The following is a 17,090-nucleotide window of genomic DNA, read 5'->3' as shown; positions in this document are numbered from 1 at the left end:
AATGTATCATTTTCCCATCTTATTAGATAACTTGTTGGATAATAGCTCAACTAATCAATTTACCAATTTTATTTACACTCACAAATTGACATTTGACGGTAATTTCAACCAATCAAATTACACTTTATGCATTTCGGAGCTGGGACTTGCTCATCTTCTATGTATTAGACTTTTCGGCTCTTGTAATCTCTATTTGTTTCCTCCCTATAGCTTTGGAGCATGAATGAACCGTTATTGACAAAAAAATAAATAAATTTCTCAGTGGCGAGCAAGTGAACCTAAACAACCTCGTCGCCCCCATTACTCTATTAGTTGCTAAACATCCAAGGGAAACTCAAGTCCCCAGAGCAGCGCAAAAATCCATAAACATAAATTCATACATATTAGAAGTCATTGAATTATCGTATAATCAACACAAGAGTTGTAATAAAGGAACAAGGAAAAAAAAGAAAAAACCTTAATCATAAAAGAGAATAAGAAATGAAACATTAGCTAGAAAAAACCTTAATCCAAAGCTAGATTAATCTAAAAGTTGGTACCACCCAAATTGGGGGCCACTGGGCCATCTTGATCATCGTCTTCGTAAGTGTGCTGTAAGGTGCTAAAAAGCATTGGTTTTCGACGTCGTACGCACCAAAATCAACTCCATGTTCCAACTCACGATTATTGAAGGCTCTATCAGTAAAATAATTGAAGTATATAAAATTTGGTTGATATCCTGGAAAATTTGACGCCGGCACAGCTAAGGAAGAGTTATCACCCACAAAAATAGCAATATCACCCAATGTTTTCTTCTCAATCCACTTATGCTCATCGAAATTCAATTCGAAAATTTTGACTTGATTCGTGACATACATATCATCTTCGTCTAGCTCTGAAAGTCTGTGAACCATCAATAGTTCTTTATCATTCAAAGCCACAAGATATTGCAACATGAACGGTGTTCGCTTAATACCTTGTATACCTTGTGCAACATATTTTATATCTGAATAGGATTGAGTAGTAATATCAAAAGTAAAAATTCTGCTCCATACGTCAACAACATAAAATTTGTTTTCAATGCAAACAACTTCGCGTGTTCCCGTCACCTCCTTATCAAGATAAGTCCATGTTGTATCTTTAGAGAGTCGGAGAAAAGCCATATTAGAATAATGCCCAAATATCACCACAACAACGCACTCGTTTGCATTTAATATTGGGTCTGCTGTTAGTGTAGCCTTGTGGACATAATACTCATAATTTTTAGTCCAGAATTTCAATGCACCACCCTTATCATCTGGAGGCCTGATTAATGGAGGAAGGCGAATGATTGAATTTTCTTTTTCTTCCTTCCCTTTGGTTCTAGACAATGGGTCTAGTAGGGTTACTGCAAAGTTTTCTTCCACGATAATTACCCATCCTTTTGAAGACCCACAAAAGCGCTTATTTGACCAGTTAAATTGCAAATCCAAAACTTTTTCATCCATGAGGTTGCATAAGTTCCATGTACCTTCTTGGTCAGTAGAAACCATAAGCATTGGAGGTTGGTCACGACCTAACAGCTTAGCACGATGACTTTGATTATGTTTTGCTACAGAGTGCCATGACATACACATAATACTGAATCGCGCAAAGTCTAATTGCGCCACTAATCTATCTACAACTAAATCTAAAAGATGTTGAGGTAATCCAGCCCAATCTGAAAGACAAAATAAATATTTGTGAGTAAAAGAACATGAGAAGGAAAACATGTTTTGAAATCAAGAACGAGTTATAAATTATATACTTTGATTCATGGAAAATTAGAGGATATTATATATGATAATAACTTGCAAAATAAAATAGGATTTGTATAGAAAAGTTTCATTGAAGAGAACATGCCTGAATCCATGATTTTCTAACCGAGAAGAAGACTGCCCTGCCCTGAATCATATATGAATCAACGAGATGATCACCCCTTATATACAAGTAATTCCACTCCCTTTCCCTAATAGAATATGATTTTTTTTATTTATTAAAAAAGAAAAAGAAAAAGGAAACAAGAGAATAAATTAGGAAAGTAATTAGACGAAGAACACGTTCTACAAGTCCCTGATAGAATAGGATTTTTTTATATTTATATATAATAATAAAAAATTATAAAATAAAAAAAAGGAAACAAGAGAATAAATTAGGAAAGCAATTAGACGAAGAACACGTTCTACAAGTTATTTCCTTTTATATTTAATTAGGAAACATACCCCTGCATTAAAAATTCGATATATTATTACTAGTGTTAAGGCCCAAAAATTCAGGATTTGGCCCAAATAAATTCTCGGCTCAACATAATGCCTTATTAAGAAAAAGACCCGGTTCGGAGCACGCGAAATTCATCATGCATGATTGCACGAGCCACGACCATGTGCCATGCCAAATAAATGTGCCATCTCTCATGCTAAGAGTTGAAATAAGCACTGGCTTTACAAGCCCATGCTAGTTATCTCGTCAAGCATCATGATTGAAAAACATGTCAAGCGACATGCCATGCCAAGCGGGAAATCATTATTTCACACACAACCACGCTACAAGCCTAAGTGAGCCCAAGCCACTCAAATGCCCGGGGCTTACTGAGAAGGTTGTGGCATGAAGGAGAACGAGTAATCACAGGGCCCATTGAGGGTTCAAGGAACGCAAGTTTTGAGCCACTTGTGGGTTTTAAAACTCAAGCCCGTTCCTAGAACCCAAACACATGGGTTAGCATGAGAGAGAAGAGAAAATTGCCCCATGCTCTAGGAAGACACCAAGTAACTTACAAAAATACTTAGTCCAACCCACATCAATAGAGTGCCCCAAAAAAAATTAGCACAAACCCTTTCCTGTAGTTTGGCGAAAATCCACTAGAGATAAAAGGCCAGCAACCCGACGTTACACACAAGCTCAGCCCAGCAGCTTGTAGAAAAGCTGTGATCGTGCTCCACATTTGATAAAACTTCAAACAAGTCAGACAAAGAGCCAAGGCAAGAACCAGCAGAAATTCGTGGGTAAAGGGCAAATACCCATCGGATAAAAGGCTCCACCCATCTCCTTCTCCATTATAAGCTCTGTTTTGAAAACGTTGAGAAAAAGCAAAGTGGCGCCTCACCCTTGTGGGGAGGTCCAGCTGCATCAAAATTGTTGGAACCACAAAGGGTTCCTTACCCATACGCCTTGATAAGATAATTTCACCAAAATAGGACTAAGTAGGGAGCTGCCAAAGGAAAATGAAGAGGAATACCAGACAAAATTAGGGTTCTTGATGCCTATAAAAGAGGGGTTTGGCTACCCAGAAAAAAACCAACCCATTCAGAGGCCTGACCAAGCTTTGTCAAGTATTTGAGAATTCACTCAAGACACCCAATCTCCCATTTCGTTCATTTTCTTCTCCCTCTTAGGATAGGAATCGTTCTAATCTTGCTCTGTTCACTTCAGGCTCTTGTTCTCTATAAGGAATTCATGCCTCTCTCTCTCTCAAATTGCTAAACTTGTGAAAGCTTAGCTCTCATGCCACAAGCTCCTCAGGCTAAGCCGTTAATCGATTTATCATGCTTATTTGGTGTTAGTGAAGATGAACCTAAGAATGTTTTTCTAAAGTCAGATTTTATAAAAACCCTTTTGGGGAGCTTGGTTTCGAACTCAGGCTTTTTGGGGAATTTTGTTCGTTGTCTTCTTACGGCAGCCCATTCGTCAGGGTGCTGGAACAAAAAGGCCCCTACAATTAGGTACAACTTTGAAGTTTCCACTACCAAAATACATAAAAGGTGTATATAGGCTTTTTATAGTTAGGAAATAAGGATATCTTATTCTGTAGACTTTGAATGTATAATCGAAATCGTTCATTTTTTTTATTTTTATTTTCAAGAATAATTCATGCGAATAATAAAAATACATTGTTGAATATTTTCAAAAATAATTCATGCGAATAATAAAAATACATTGTTGAATATCCATGAGAAAGTTGGGTTAGAATATAAGTGCACCCTCTTTCTGCTTGCTGACTTTGGTAAATACTAAATATTATATAGTTGCTCAACCAATATATCATTTTCCCATCTTATTAGATAACTTGTTGGATTACAATAGCTCAACTACCAATTTATTCACATCCACAAATTAACATTCGACATTAACTTCAACCAACCAAATTACACTTTATGCATTTCATGGATTCACATGAAGCAAAAGAAGAAGCAAATCTAAGGTCAAAATTACAAAGATTCATTCTTTAGCTTTGGTGTATAATTCTGGCCTTGCCCTTGAAAATTTGAGTCCTTGACCCGAAAGCTCTATCACCAACCATGCTTCCCTTAACCGCAGCTTTTCTTCCTCAGCTTTCAATTTGAACTCTTGGAGAACAGCACAAGCAATAAGACTGTGCCACACGTGGCCCAATCAATTTGGAAAATTCTTGGAGCTAGCTAGCTCTGGCTATTGGCTAATCTGATATGGAGTGGTCGTGCCAGCAGAGGAGCATCGAAACGCAGCGTCCGAGGATGTAGAACCGGGTCTTTTGGTGCTTCGCCATCATCAAGCACCGCTTTCGAAACCCCATTTTCCGGTGGCTTTTCCGGCGGACTCGGCGTCTGACTTGGTTTTGGGGAAAATTAGAACTTGTCATGGAGAACTGGCGGCGGCGAAAATCGGGAAAGACGAAACTACAGAGTTATTAGTGTTTGAACGAACACGGAATTATATGGTTGTAGTTTTATTCTTTTATAGGCGATGGAGTTGTTGTGTGGACATATGCGGCGGTCCCCACCTCGTCAGCTTGATGTTATTTCATTGAAATCTAACTTTTGCCCAATTTTACATTATTGTCCCTCTCCTATTTGAGAAGAAAAACTCTCATACAACAGAGATAACATTTTTTATTATCTCGGTCACTCATTATGTTATTGATCGAGGATAGTAAAACAATATTATTCACGTTATAAGATTTTATTTTATTTTGCTATTAGATCCATTCCACCGATTGACAAGGCCAGGGCAAAGGGAGCCCAAGAAGAAAAAACGAGTTCCAGCAGCCTTTTTTGGCCTGAGCTGGGTGTGGGCTCCACCAGCCTGTGTTGGTGGCCTTCAGGCAAAATCAGCCTTTGCTCTAGCCTGGGTTTGCTGATGTCAGCGATGACATCAGCAACCAAAAAAAAAAAATTCTAATTTTTTTTATTTAAAAAAACTATAATTTTCATAATTTTTTAAAAATAAATACTTAGTCATACTTTTCACTTTCCACATCAAAACTCTATACAAATTCCTCTCATCATATCTCATGTGAATAGTAGTTCTATGACAATAGATGGAAACACCACAAGCCTTTTGCAAAGGCTGCCACTATTCACGTGAACAGTAATAGCTCTGGTCTCCCTTTGCCCTTTATCATGAAAAATAAGTAGAAGTACTCTTAGAGGCTTTGTGATTGCGAGTCAACAATATTGTCCCTTCCTCTTAATTTCGTTTGTATTCATATTCGCCTCATGTCATATATTCGAATTCCTCTCTTAGGTATATTCCCATTTCCCCAAAAATTGCATGTATAGAAAAAACAACACTTAAAAACAAACAAGTAAAAAATATGGCTATGCACACAACAACGATTAAATTGAACTAAAATTAATAGTTCAAGTTGGTAGTCTATTAAAAAATAAAATAAATCTCTATGATACAATAACATGTATTGTATAAGATTATATAATTGCGTTTGTGCGACATTAATTCTGGTGATAATTTAATAATTGAATTGAAGCTTTTGTAACCATATAAAATGTGAAGGGCATTTAAGTAACTCAGCATGCAACAGAACAAGAGTCTGGTCAAAAAGATCTGAAGAAAGCGGAGACGGAGAGAAGCCGTGTGGAAATGCCAGTTGGGCCATGTACAGACCCTCTACTGTAGCATATTACGACTATCCCTCGTGGCATTTTTGTCCGTATCTAATTTCTTACTGGTGCTATCGTCCTTCTTTTATCCACGTTTTTCTGTTTCTTTTTATGCTTCTAGACGTGAGAGGCCATTAAGAAAGCGACATGTAGGTCGGCCAGACCCGGCATTGGGTATACGATATGTCGTATTGTGATATTATATTACAGAGGACGTACCGCCGCCGACTTTATATGATTTGTCATAAACAAATAACAATATCCTACAGCAAGTGGCAGCATTATCCTCTCATGCTTTTATATGCAAATTGTAATTGAAAATGCAATTTAGAAAAACATACTGATAGGAGAACTAACCTGCCAACAAGAAATCAACCATGCAAATGAAGAAATATATATATATATTTTAAAAAAAATTGTCATTTGATCTACTAACTATTTGAGAGAGTATGTTGTCGTATATTGTCGAAGAGCGAAAATACATGACGTTTATGTTTTCTGGTAGTAATATTTGTCAAGAAGCTTCTCTGTGTACTCTCCAAAGGTAAGAGCACCATTTGGTGAAATCAACTGAAAGAGAAGACGATAGTTAAAAATGAAAGAAAGAGGAGAATAACTGATGGTTGATGTGCATGCCTATGGTGGTGATGCATTACCTCTTTATGGATATGAATCTCCTCTGGAAAATTAAGCTTCTCATCCCTGCAAAAATGAATTATGCTTAACTACCATCAACCATTGCTTAAGATATAACATATGTGACCAGAGATGCACTTACCAGTCAGGTTGCATAAATAATGCAAATGTTGAACGATCAAGACTGCAAGCGTCCTCCCCCTTGGGTGCCTGTACAAACATCCAGTGAATGCTATTGGACATATGCCAAGGAAAACTTTGGTTTTTTGGGGAAGAGAGGAGGTAAATAAGAACAGGGGAGTTACTTGCACAAACTTGACAAAGACTTATGTCTAGAGAACCCTGTTCAGAGCCAAGCTTAAGACAAAAAGTTTCAAACACATATATCATAGTAGAGAAAGTACCCGGACACAATGAGGTGTCGCACAAAGATAACCTCTTGACAGAAGTTCAGTGGTTTCGCCAATTTGGTATGCTATTGCATCTTCTCCAAAGACAACCTAATACATAAGCAATCATGGAAAATCATTATTGTCAACTGTATCCTCCATGACTAGAATTTTCAAGAATAAGAAGACATACTTTGACAATCTGATCTGTTCGCGTCCTGATATAAAGGCCAGCTCCACTATCAGGGCATGGTATTTCAACAGCATCTCTCGTAAACATGGCACAGGTCAGTCCTACATATTAATTTGAAGCAGAAATTAGGCACATCGAAAGAGTCCCGACTAGATAATTGCAAGGAAATTATATGCACTTTGTACTATTAATCTATATGTTATTGCATGAACAGCATGAACACATCCAAACTTAATGTTCATGTTATACAAAGAATTGATTTGATGGGTAACAACATATTGCGCATGCATAACATGTTGAGCGATAAGCACTGTCACGAATTAATTAATATAATAACATGAGAAAAAATAAACCTGTAAGTGAACCATGGTCTGTATGCCATCCACACCAAGAAGACATGTCTTTATTATCTTCTATAGAATTACTGCAAGTCGTAATTCACTTGTTAATATATTACCTCTGGGAGCCAAAAGATTGCATACCTCAGTACTATTTATTATTTTAAACCTTGGTAACAATCTAATCTAATGCCATTCTTAACCTCCTTCCCTGATCATCTTGCCCATATTAAAACTGTTAATGTAATTCCTTTATATTAACTAACATGAGCATCATCTTATGCTGTTCCACTTAAGGGAATCTTGGTTTTAAGACTTCATAAAAGAATGGCACATTTCCTTCTTCTTAAATTTCAACATAGCAAAATGAATGATCCAAATATTACCAAACCTGAGAGACAAAGAATTTTAAAAAAGAACTTAAACTTCACTACAAACCGACGCATTATCAGCTATGGGTGAATTGTGATGAGGACAGAAAAAATAATTACCTCTCTTTTGTGGAAAAGTAATAAAGTAGCCGCCCTTTATGACACCGAGAACGAAAAAGTATTTGTTCAAGGCCTTCATCCTCACTCATTTTGATTGCTTTTGACACTGTTCAAGCACTCATCAAAATTGTAAGAGTCATCCTAACAATTCCCTGAAAATCAATAACAGCAACGAGGTAGCAAGAAGACTATGGCATTTTGTTTGGCCAGGGGTGTAGAAAAGGTCAATATCATTTAGCTGTGAGGTGTCGATCATTCTTTATCCCTTCTACACCAGAGACGATAAATTTAAGGTTCTTTGATGCAATCATGTAAAAGATTCAGAAATCTTGACTTAACCCTTTTCCAATATCATAGATTGTGTCATCTCAATTTCTTAAATCCTTAGGCCTTATGAATACTCATATTATGATGCTTGTTTTCTGGCCGGGGAAAAAAATATTCATGCATGATAAATGTTACAACTCAAGTATAAAATGAGACCTGAAAAACAACATAGTTATGTTCTCTTGGAGTAAAGACCATAACAATATAAGACGTTACCATATCTGTCACAGTGAAATGCCACCATAAGCCCAACTCCAAGGATCAGCTTCCCAAGAGCTTTGAAGGCTACAAATCAAAAGGTCATATTCAGTGATAATAAAGCTAAATAATACATTATATAATTTAAAAAGTGAAAAGGCATAGAATTAAGGACACTGTAGAACTTTCTTTACGAGCTATAATAACTCAGTTTGTTGTTGCATAAAGTAGACACAGTAATGAAATATAAATCACCAGTGGTTACTCGGTCACAACAGAGCTTTCAAAAAATACTTGCATGGCCATGGAACATCTATGAAACATAGAGCCAAGCAATCAGGCAAGCATCAGAAAGTCAACCACCATTAGGAGAAAAATTAAAGAATAACCACTTGTGGCCAAGAAAATCACATAAATTCAAGGGAAACATACCAACTTCAAGTTCTGGCAATTCACTATTAGGCCATATATTTGATCCACAGTATGATGGATACCTGGATACAGATCACAAGCAAAAATCTGAGAATACAAAGCACAATGTTCTGTCTGCGCAAATCTGTAATTTCTCAAATGTGTTCAATACTGCTAAACATGTTACAGCATATAGAAAATTTGGCCTGGGCAATTTTATACAAATACAACCTTATAGGGAATGTATGTTAGTTATTCGTAACCATAAAAAACAAGTCGAGCCAAACTTTTGTGATCTGAGCCATATACTGTGACCTCATACAAAATAAAATGTCATACATAATCAGATTATGATTTTTATTTTCCTAGAGACTGTTACCTTTGAAGTAGATATTCATCTGTTGTAGGCCTATCTAACATTGGATTTGCATAAAAAGAGCCTTTTAACGTATCTGCGAAACCAAAACACAAACTAAAAAGAATTAATAACAATCATGTGACTATGCATGATTGTAATTTTTTTCTTAGAGTTCGCAACAAGAAAAAAAAAGGGGAGGGTGATACCTGGCTTTCCAGATTCCAGCTTCTCTTTTCCATGACTCCATCCAAAATTGTACCTACATATGGAAGGCGGGTAAAAAGAAGATAAGTGATACATCTACCGAGAATGATGAATTATAGTTCTCATCAGATGAATACAACAAGTACAAACAGATTCCCAAGAAAAGCACTAAAGCTAGGTAAATAAATTTACGAGTTGAGTCTTGTAGGGAATATTTTTGGAAACTTGCTATTAAATAAAGAATAGATTGATGTTTGTGTTTATACAGAAAATCTGTCAATGGCTTAAGAGAGATCAAATCATAAGGATGAAACCAAAATGCCTTACCTACTATCAGGATCTTCAAGTTCCTTCTTCACCTCTTCCGGCAGATTGGCTAATCTAATTAAAAACAAATAAAAATTCCCATGAGCAGTGCTATATCAAACTCTCTTCCTATATTCATATGAATTTCTGGTAAAATGAACATGCAAATCCTAAGTAGAAGGTTGTACCTAGGTGACAGGTGTAGAAGATTTCTGCGCAAGGAAGAATATTCCGGAACCTGCAATTGGAAACTCAAGGAAACAATCACAAGGACAAGCAAGTACTTATCAGTTCAATACAATATGATTATACAGCATAATTGCTAATTAGGTTTAGCATGTAATAGAAAGCATAATCACTAATTAACAAAGGAAAGTAAGAGTATCCAAAAGGAAAGAAAGCATACATCGGTGATTGATAAGATTCCTAACCCATTAGGTCCAAAGCCTTCTTCAATCTTCAATGACAAGTCCGTGTTCTTGTCCTGCCTCAATCAATCAATCCATCAAACCAAAAATACGTAAATCAGAAAATCAAATTCTTGACATGCGCGATATCCACGAGTTTAGCAGAGCAAAACATAGCAATTAAAGAAAACTAGGAATAAAACAAATATGACTCTGTTTGGATGCTAAGAAAATAAGAATTAATTCGGTGCGGTTGATGATTACAACAAAAAAGTGAACAAAGAGTATATTACGCAAATTTCGCTGAATTATGTTGAGTTTCTAAGCAACCAAGCATAATCAATCCGAACTCTTCAGTTCAATTTTCTCGGTAACCAAACAAACAAAATTGAGTGAGAGAGAAGGTTACTTTGAGCTCCGAGTACGATATGGTGACTGGCGTGACCGTGGGGACGGTATTCTCGGAGGAAGAATGCATACTTTATTATATTAAGGAAGAACGCATACTTTGTTATACTTTGGTACTCTCGGACGGTATTCTCGGTGCAATAGATACTTACGTTATTATTACCCTATACCCGTAGTGCCAAAAGAAAACTGTTACAAGGTATTTCTGAATGAGGAGGAACACGAAGCCCACAAACCCACTTGGGAAAACAGTCAGTCCATAGTGAGGGCCTTTTATTCCCAAAATTATAGAAGCTATGTGACAAATTGGGAAAAGAGCGGGTTGGCTGCTGGATCAATTTTTATCCTTTTTTTTTTAATTAATAAAAAGAATCCGCAGAAATTATCACAATGCTATTTAATTTATCACACACATGGGTCTTTTTTATTTATTTATGAGACGGCAGTACAAAAAACACGAAAAGCGTCCAAGTGGAAAATGGTTTATTCACCTACTTTCCACTCAATGGCATCCGACAAGACAACCCGTCGGTCTAATGTTATTGCTGAAGCTATGATAGGAATTTTATCGACAAATTTTATTTTGCTTTGGGTAACACAAGATGAAGATAGGTCGTTTTCACATGCCAGTCAGTCACACACTCAACTCCCCAACGTTTGGGCTCAATGGTTCGAACAGAGCTTCCACTTCACTCTCATTAACCTCCTCTAACTTTGACGGGTTCCACTTCGGATTCTGCATGCACAATAAACACAAACCAATATTACAAATTCGTTTGATGGTCTAAAAACAAAAGGCAAGGAGCAATTTTACAAAAGCATAAAGATTGTAACGATGGATTTATATTGCAACTTCCAGTTTCAATGAGCATATTAACTAACCTGGTCCTTGTCCACCAAAACTGCCCGCACACCTTCGGCAAAGTCATTCCGCAAAGACGATCTTAAGGCGATGCGATATTCAGTTTTCATCACACCACTTAACTGGATTTGGACAAGTACAGAATGAGTACATGTTATTTTCAGACCAGGCGAGCTACTAGAAAACAAAACCTATCAAAAGGAATGCAACCACATGATGAAAGAAACGAAAAAGGTAGAAACTCCAGACTCACTGAGGATAATTGATTGTCATTTTTCCCCAGTGCAGATGCAACTCTGGAGAAATACTTTTGTGTCAAGTAAAGTGAAAAGGGAGCACCCTTTCCAAGACCTTGAAGAGCTTCATTAGCCCACTCCACCACTGCAACACAACAATGAATCACAACCAACAACAAAGCAAAAAGGCAAACCACCATAACTGACAGTGACACCCAAACCTCTCTAATAGACAAGTATGATAGATTTCATTTCATTATCAATAAATACATTCACAAACTTACCAGTAGCATCTGAACTCTGTTGATGCTTTTTAAGTTCATCAATTGTCTCAAGAACTGACTTATTTGCACCAAATGCTGAAGTTATTTGAGGCAAAAGCAACCTTAATTGGGCTTCAGAATCAGGGTTGCTGCTGAATTTCCCCAAAGTTGTTTCAATATCCTGATGTGGATCTTGGGAACTGCATCAACAATGGAGTTACTTTTATATCAACAAGCCATTTTCCAATGTGATGATGCCAACCAACTTAACCCCATGTACGCATAAAAATATGAAGAAAATAAAATAAAAGAAAGAATGTGGAAAGAAAATCAGAAACATACAAGTTGGTTGACAAAAGGGCCTCCTTTAGTAAACCTAAGTTTTGAGATGGCACAAAATGTGTCCCGAGGCCTACATATAGTGCATCTGATGGGGTTGAAATCCTTTTCCCAGTCAGTCCAAGATAAGCACCTAGAAACATAAAACACTGTTAAACAACCATAGAACAAAAAATTGATTTATGAAGCAAACAGAGAAATCTTATACGCCATTCTCCTTATTAATGAACTACTACTTAAATTTTGTAGTTTCTCCATACTTTCTGGTTGTAGTACCTATATGACTACTTTCTATAGTACGTCAAAGCTGGAAAAACAGCGTACACCATTTTAAGGGAAAAAACTGCATGAGGATAAGAAAAGCATACCAACAGATCCTCCTCCTGGACTCTTAGCCGCTATATGTGAAAACCCAACATCTGGGAACAAACCAATTCCATTTTCTGGCATAGCAAGAAGAGTCCTCTGAAATGCATCCATACAAGAGAATTTAAATACGCGAAATTCAGAAAGCCATTGCAAACAATTGACAAAATTGACAATATCTGTCTGCAAGGTAATTAACCTCTGTAATGATCCGGTAGCGACCATGACCTGATAGGCCAACTCCAAATCCCATTGTAATGCCATCCATGAAACTTACATAGGGCTTCTTGTACTCAGAGATTTTGCATATCAGAGAATACTCAGCAGTGAATACCTGCAAAATGTGCAGCCCAAATATCATATCAGTAACCTCTCATTCTTAAGAATACTATAAATGGTAGCTCAAAAAAGAAATGCATGCTTTCCAACTAATACAAATGATATTACCCAAGTTCAAGAGCAACCAAAACCAAAACCAAAAAAATGACCAGATGCTGTAACTTCTCGAGAATGTCAAATATGAAATTCCCAAAGAACAAACTTGTGTATTGAGAATTAACTAACAAACAAATACAAACAGTGAAATTAATATTGAATCACCAAACCAATTAAAAAACACAGAGCAGAACTCATATAAGTGAAATTCACTTTAAAAGGTTTAGATCTATCTCTAACATCTTAAATGTATTTGGTAAGAAAAATACTTAGGAGCATGTCCTAAAACCTACTAAATGTCGAAGATTTAGACCAAAACACGATAACAGTACAGTAGACTTTTGTTTTTAATACGAACAGTGACTAAATTAATCAGAGTTAAATTAGTTTACATCCAGATATACATCATTATGATGCTAATGCACGAGTGTTGTTGTAAAAAGCGCTTTGCTTGTATTAAGCCTTAGTCATCAATGGTTTTCAAGGGTCAAAGGTATTGCTAGTTGTAAATTCTACCTACTTCGAAAATCACCAGAATTGCATATAAGATGGTAGAGAAGACAGTCATCTTATATTATCTGGATATTAGCAAAAATGTATAAGGTTATAAGCCTGTTGCTATCTATAGTTAAAAGGACACTCAACAAGACCTCAATCATATACGGGAGTTGGTTTTTGGTTGTGATCTGCTTCACATCACCCCCTGCAGGTAAACTAAAATCTGGGTTATCAATGAGACAACAAGCCCACTTAAGGGACGCCTTATGTTGTACAAAAATGCAACATAAAAAGGAAAGCAGGAAACAATAAACAACATGAAATGAAACAGCAAGAATGACCAAGACCAACAACCTAACAAGAACCTAAACAAGAAACAATTCTAGATCAAAGCAAGCGTAATGTAGAAACCTTCGGCACAAGAGTTGTGTTTTTGTCCTTTTGGATTTCAGCAACAACCCCTTTAATATCCATTCCTGCATTTACCATGATTGGTCACTCTCAAAACCTAAGACTCCAAAACAAAAATAACCGCCTAAAGAGCTAAACAGACATCTCTAGGAAAACTTATTTAGCTACACAGAATATTTTTTAAAATTTTATTACATGCTAAAACCGAAGTGTAAAATGGGCAAGAAAAAACTTCTCAAAAACGGAAACTCTATATCTTCTCTATGTTACCCGCACAAAACGCACGAGCTGAGCTGCTATCAACCAAAACGCACTTCACATTTGGGTCTGATTCCCATTCATCCAGATAGCTTTTGTATTTAACATCCATATCTGCATTTTGAAACAGGTTCCACTTAAAAATATACACAAAATTCTTTGTAAAGCTAACTACTTTGAAATATCTTCCAGACATGACATTTTATCGCATATGAACTAACGATCTTTACATGTAATGTAATAACACGGAATTTTTGTTACTAATAAGATGCAATAAAATTCAAGCTTGAAAAAAACAGCTCCAATTTTCCATATGCAAAAGCTTTTACACCTATATACCTATGTTCATGGCGTTGAGAGCTCTGGGGCGATCGAGGGTGATGACAGCGACGCCGTTTGGGTGAACGCTACCCTTGACGAACTCATCGGCGCTGGTCATGATCGCGAATGTTCGGAGAAGGAGAGGGGTTTTGGAGGCTTTGCACAGAGAGAGCTTCGAATTTGAGTTGAGGAAGAAGAAAGCGGACGATTTGCTCAGAGTTTGGGTAGCTCCGAATAAGCTTCGCATACTTCGGTTTTTATCTGGAGTGAGAGAGTCAGGGAGTGGGACTACATTGAGAGGAGATATTTTGGTGCTTCTTGACCGAATTACCCTTGATGTTTCGGTTAAATTACCGGGAAAGAACTGCTTCGCTGCCAGTGTCCCGGAAGGAGAAGTTCTGACAGTGTGGTGGCGGGCAATGATTGGACTTTGCTTTGTGGCGGGAGGGTGTTAATGGTAATTCAGGTTATGACCAAAATGTATGGCCCATCATTGGGCCAGCCCATTGATCGTACATGGGCTTAGTAGCCTAATTTTTAAAACAGCAAGCCCAACCTTGATTTCCATTTCGATTTCATCTGGCTATAAATATTGTGCTTGTTTAAGGAAGTGAGATGCTAAATACACCCAAAGATTTACTTACTACATCCAGCCTCCAATCTGGAATCTTACAAAAATAATAAAATTTGGAGTTTTGGTTGGGAAACTCAAGGGCAAGTTGAAAATCTTGGATACTTTTTGGATACAATGTTCAAATTCTTGAATGCATGGGCCCACTTTAAGAAATATTAGACTTAGCCTAAAATCTTGGTTGGTGGCCACTTTGGATTCTTTGATGTTCATGTGTTCTTTGGTGGTTGCCTTCTCATTTACCAAAAAAAGGAAAAAAGATGTCACTTCGTTGCTTATTAGCAAATAAAAACTCCAATCCAAACTAATATATACTACACATAACCAAACACAATATTGTACACGTCAAATATGGAATGATACGAAATACAAATGATATTACGGAAGAGAAGACGAAAACACCGGACTTCCAGTGCAAAAGTAAATACTCTTATCTACTTGAGTAATTAACCGATTGCCACGGTACCCATGTCTTGTCGCTTCCACCATATAATTATTCTAGCTATATAGCTCCTAATTAAGCTCCTAATCAAACAAAGGGCAAACTAAAAACTAACTAATTAATTCACCCCAACGATATCTGGATCTTGATGATCAAATTTAAGGCCCAAGACTTTTCCCAGCACATCGAGAAGCTCAAGGTGGGCAGTCAACTGTGGGAAATGGCCATTGGTGTTTATAATCTCCACAGTGGACTTTCCCTTGATTTTCTTCTGCATGTAGAAGGCGACCGAGTTTGGAGCAACAATGTCAGAGGAGGTGTTGATGATGGTGCATGGAGTTGAAACCCGGTCAAGAACGTCTCTCTGGTCGCTGTAAAAGACTGTTTTGGCCAAGGCCAGCGCAACTTCAGGCCTCATTCTGCGCAGGCACTTGACAAACTTGTCGACAGAGAGAGGGTCATTTGCATCCACAGCAAGGGAAGCGAAGTTGGCAGCCCAGTTGTGATAGTTGGATTCTATGGCTGAGATGATTTGTGTAATATCTGACATCTCTAACCCACCTTCATAGTCTTCTGTATTTATGTACCTGTATAAACATATTTATATTTATGCATTAATGGCATGAACAAAAATATTGTAACAAAAATAGCTAATAGACGTGGGCCCTGACAGTGAGTTCGTCCCTTACACCCAAGTTCGAGTTCCCGTTATATTAGATTAACATGAACAGTTTAGACTATCACTTCTATCAAAAAAGCTAAAAGAGGAAAATTGTCATATAGCTGAAATTAATCTGTGGCCACAAATATACAGCTTATATCAAGTGTCTAACCAGAAAAGAAAAGTAGAAGAAACCAAAAAAGAAAATTAAGGAGGAAATTAGAAATCAGGTAAATAAATTACAAAACAAAATATGGAAAGCTTGAGAGAGAAAGAGTACCTAGGAGAAGCTCCAATGAGGATGAGGGTCTTGAAGAGGTCAGGTCTGTTAATGGAAGCAATGCATCCAATCATACCAGACATGGAGTGGCCAACAAAGACAGTGGATTTCAAGTTGAGCTCATCCAAGAGGGCAATTAAATCATTTGCAAAAGCATCATAGGAAGAATATTTGCTAGGATCAAAGAGGTCCTTGTTGTTAACAGCACCTGAGAAAGGCCAGTCAAAAACAACAACTCGGTAATGCTCAGCCAAGTAGGGGACGATTTTGTCCCACACAGACTGGTCTCCTCCATACCCATGCGCTAGAACTATGGTTTCTTCACTTCCTGATGAGCCCATAATTTTTGTGTTTATGGCTGATGAAAGGCTCTTTTCTAGCACCATTTTTTTCTGGTTTTTTTTTTCTTTCTTTTTTATGCAGTCCACCAAGAATGATCAAGAGACACAAAGACCGAGAGAGAGAGAGAGAGAGAGAGAGAGAGAGAGTGAGTTGTGGACTTTAGGATGAGAGAGCTAGAACAATTGGGTTTGGTATTGTTTGCTCATTTG

The 17,090-nt window shown here is 37.1% G+C and overlaps 5 protein-coding genes across 9 annotated transcripts; all 5 read right to left on the bottom strand.

Moving 5' to 3' along the window:
• Window positions 1-333: 333 nt before the first annotated feature.
• Window positions 334-1,981, bottom strand: LOC103340944 (putative F-box protein At3g25750). Its single transcript, XM_008244413.2, has one exon. The coding sequence runs from the start codon at window positions 1,728-1,730 to the stop codon at window positions 516-518; it is 1,215 nt and encodes a 404-aa protein (XP_008242635.2). The 5' UTR covers window positions 1,731-1,981; the 3' UTR covers window positions 334-515.
• Window positions 1,982-4,286: 2,305 nt separating this feature from the next.
• Window positions 4,287-4,690, bottom strand: RTFL12 (ROTUNDIFOLIA like 12). The gene has a single exon (XM_008244364.3). The coding sequence runs from the start codon at window positions 4,610-4,612 to the stop codon at window positions 4,430-4,432; it is 183 nt and encodes a 60-aa protein (XP_008242586.1). The 5' UTR covers window positions 4,613-4,690; the 3' UTR covers window positions 4,287-4,429.
• Window positions 4,691-6,241: 1,551 nt separating this feature from the next.
• Window positions 6,242-10,742, bottom strand: LOC103340903 (2-oxoglutarate (2OG) and Fe(II)-dependent oxygenase superfamily protein). 3 transcript variants are annotated; one of them, XM_008244365.3, is made up of 15 exons: window positions 10,538-10,742; window positions 10,128-10,205; window positions 9,910-9,959; window positions 9,743-9,796; window positions 9,418-9,470; window positions 9,233-9,305; window positions 8,875-8,936; window positions 8,461-8,529; window positions 7,918-8,023; window positions 7,442-7,512; window positions 7,089-7,189; window positions 6,911-7,006; window positions 6,649-6,716; window positions 6,527-6,572; window positions 6,242-6,440 (listed from the first exon to the last, which is right to left on the bottom strand). In XM_008244365.3, exons 1-15 carry the CDS (start codon window positions 10,604-10,606, stop codon window positions 6,360-6,362), a joined length of 1,077 nt encoding a protein of 358 aa, XP_008242587.2. In that variant the 5' UTR covers window positions 10,607-10,742; the 3' UTR covers window positions 6,242-6,359. The 3 variants fall into 3 exon arrangements, with proteins under 3 accessions (XP_008242587.2, XP_088898411.1, XP_008242590.1); XM_089042285.1 differs by having other exon boundaries at window positions 9,743-9,791; window positions 10,538-10,600; XM_008244368.3 differs by lacking the exon at window positions 10,538-10,742 and adding an exon at window positions 10,422-10,436 and having other exon boundaries at window positions 9,743-9,791.
• A 190-nt stretch (window positions 10,743-10,932) lies between these two features.
• LOC103340904 (3-hydroxyisobutyryl-CoA hydrolase-like protein 3, mitochondrial) lies at window positions 10,933-14,920 on the bottom strand. Of its 3 annotated transcripts, XM_089042284.1 has the most exons (11): window positions 14,544-14,897; window positions 14,217-14,318; window positions 13,934-14,011; window positions 13,688-13,758; window positions 12,802-12,936; window positions 12,605-12,701; window positions 12,240-12,369; window positions 11,919-12,097; window positions 11,652-11,779; window positions 11,419-11,520; window positions 10,933-11,272 (listed from the first exon to the last, which is right to left on the bottom strand). In XM_089042284.1, exons 1-11 carry the CDS (start codon window positions 14,770-14,772, stop codon window positions 11,171-11,173), a joined length of 1,353 nt encoding a protein of 450 aa, XP_088898410.1. In that variant the 5' UTR covers window positions 14,773-14,897; the 3' UTR covers window positions 10,933-11,170. The 3 variants fall into 3 exon arrangements, with proteins under 3 accessions (XP_088898410.1, XP_008242591.2, XP_008242592.2); XM_008244369.2 differs by lacking the exon at window positions 13,688-13,758 and having other exon boundaries at window positions 13,947-14,011; window positions 14,544-14,920; XM_008244370.3 differs by lacking the exon at window positions 13,934-14,011 and having other exon boundaries at window positions 13,688-13,740; window positions 14,544-14,896.
• A 522-nt stretch (window positions 14,921-15,442) lies between these two features.
• On the bottom strand, window positions 15,443-17,090 carry LOC103340905 (alpha/beta-Hydrolases superfamily protein). Its single transcript, XM_008244371.3, has 2 exons — window positions 16,540-17,090; window positions 15,443-16,185 (listed from the first exon to the last, which is right to left on the bottom strand). Exons 1-2 carry the CDS (start codon window positions 16,923-16,925, stop codon window positions 15,717-15,719), a joined length of 855 nt encoding a protein of 284 aa, XP_008242593.2. The 5' UTR covers window positions 16,926-17,090; the 3' UTR covers window positions 15,443-15,716.

This window comes from Prunus mume, linkage group LG8 (assembly GCF_029339155.1).
Source record: "Prunus mume cultivar Tortuosa linkage group LG8, ASM2933915v1, whole genome shotgun sequence".
Lineage (NCBI taxonomy): Eukaryota > Viridiplantae > Streptophyta > Magnoliopsida > Rosales > Rosaceae > Prunus > Prunus mume.
The sequence above is the reverse complement of the archived record's forward strand: the minus strand, read 5'-3'. Positions and strand labels throughout refer to the sequence as shown.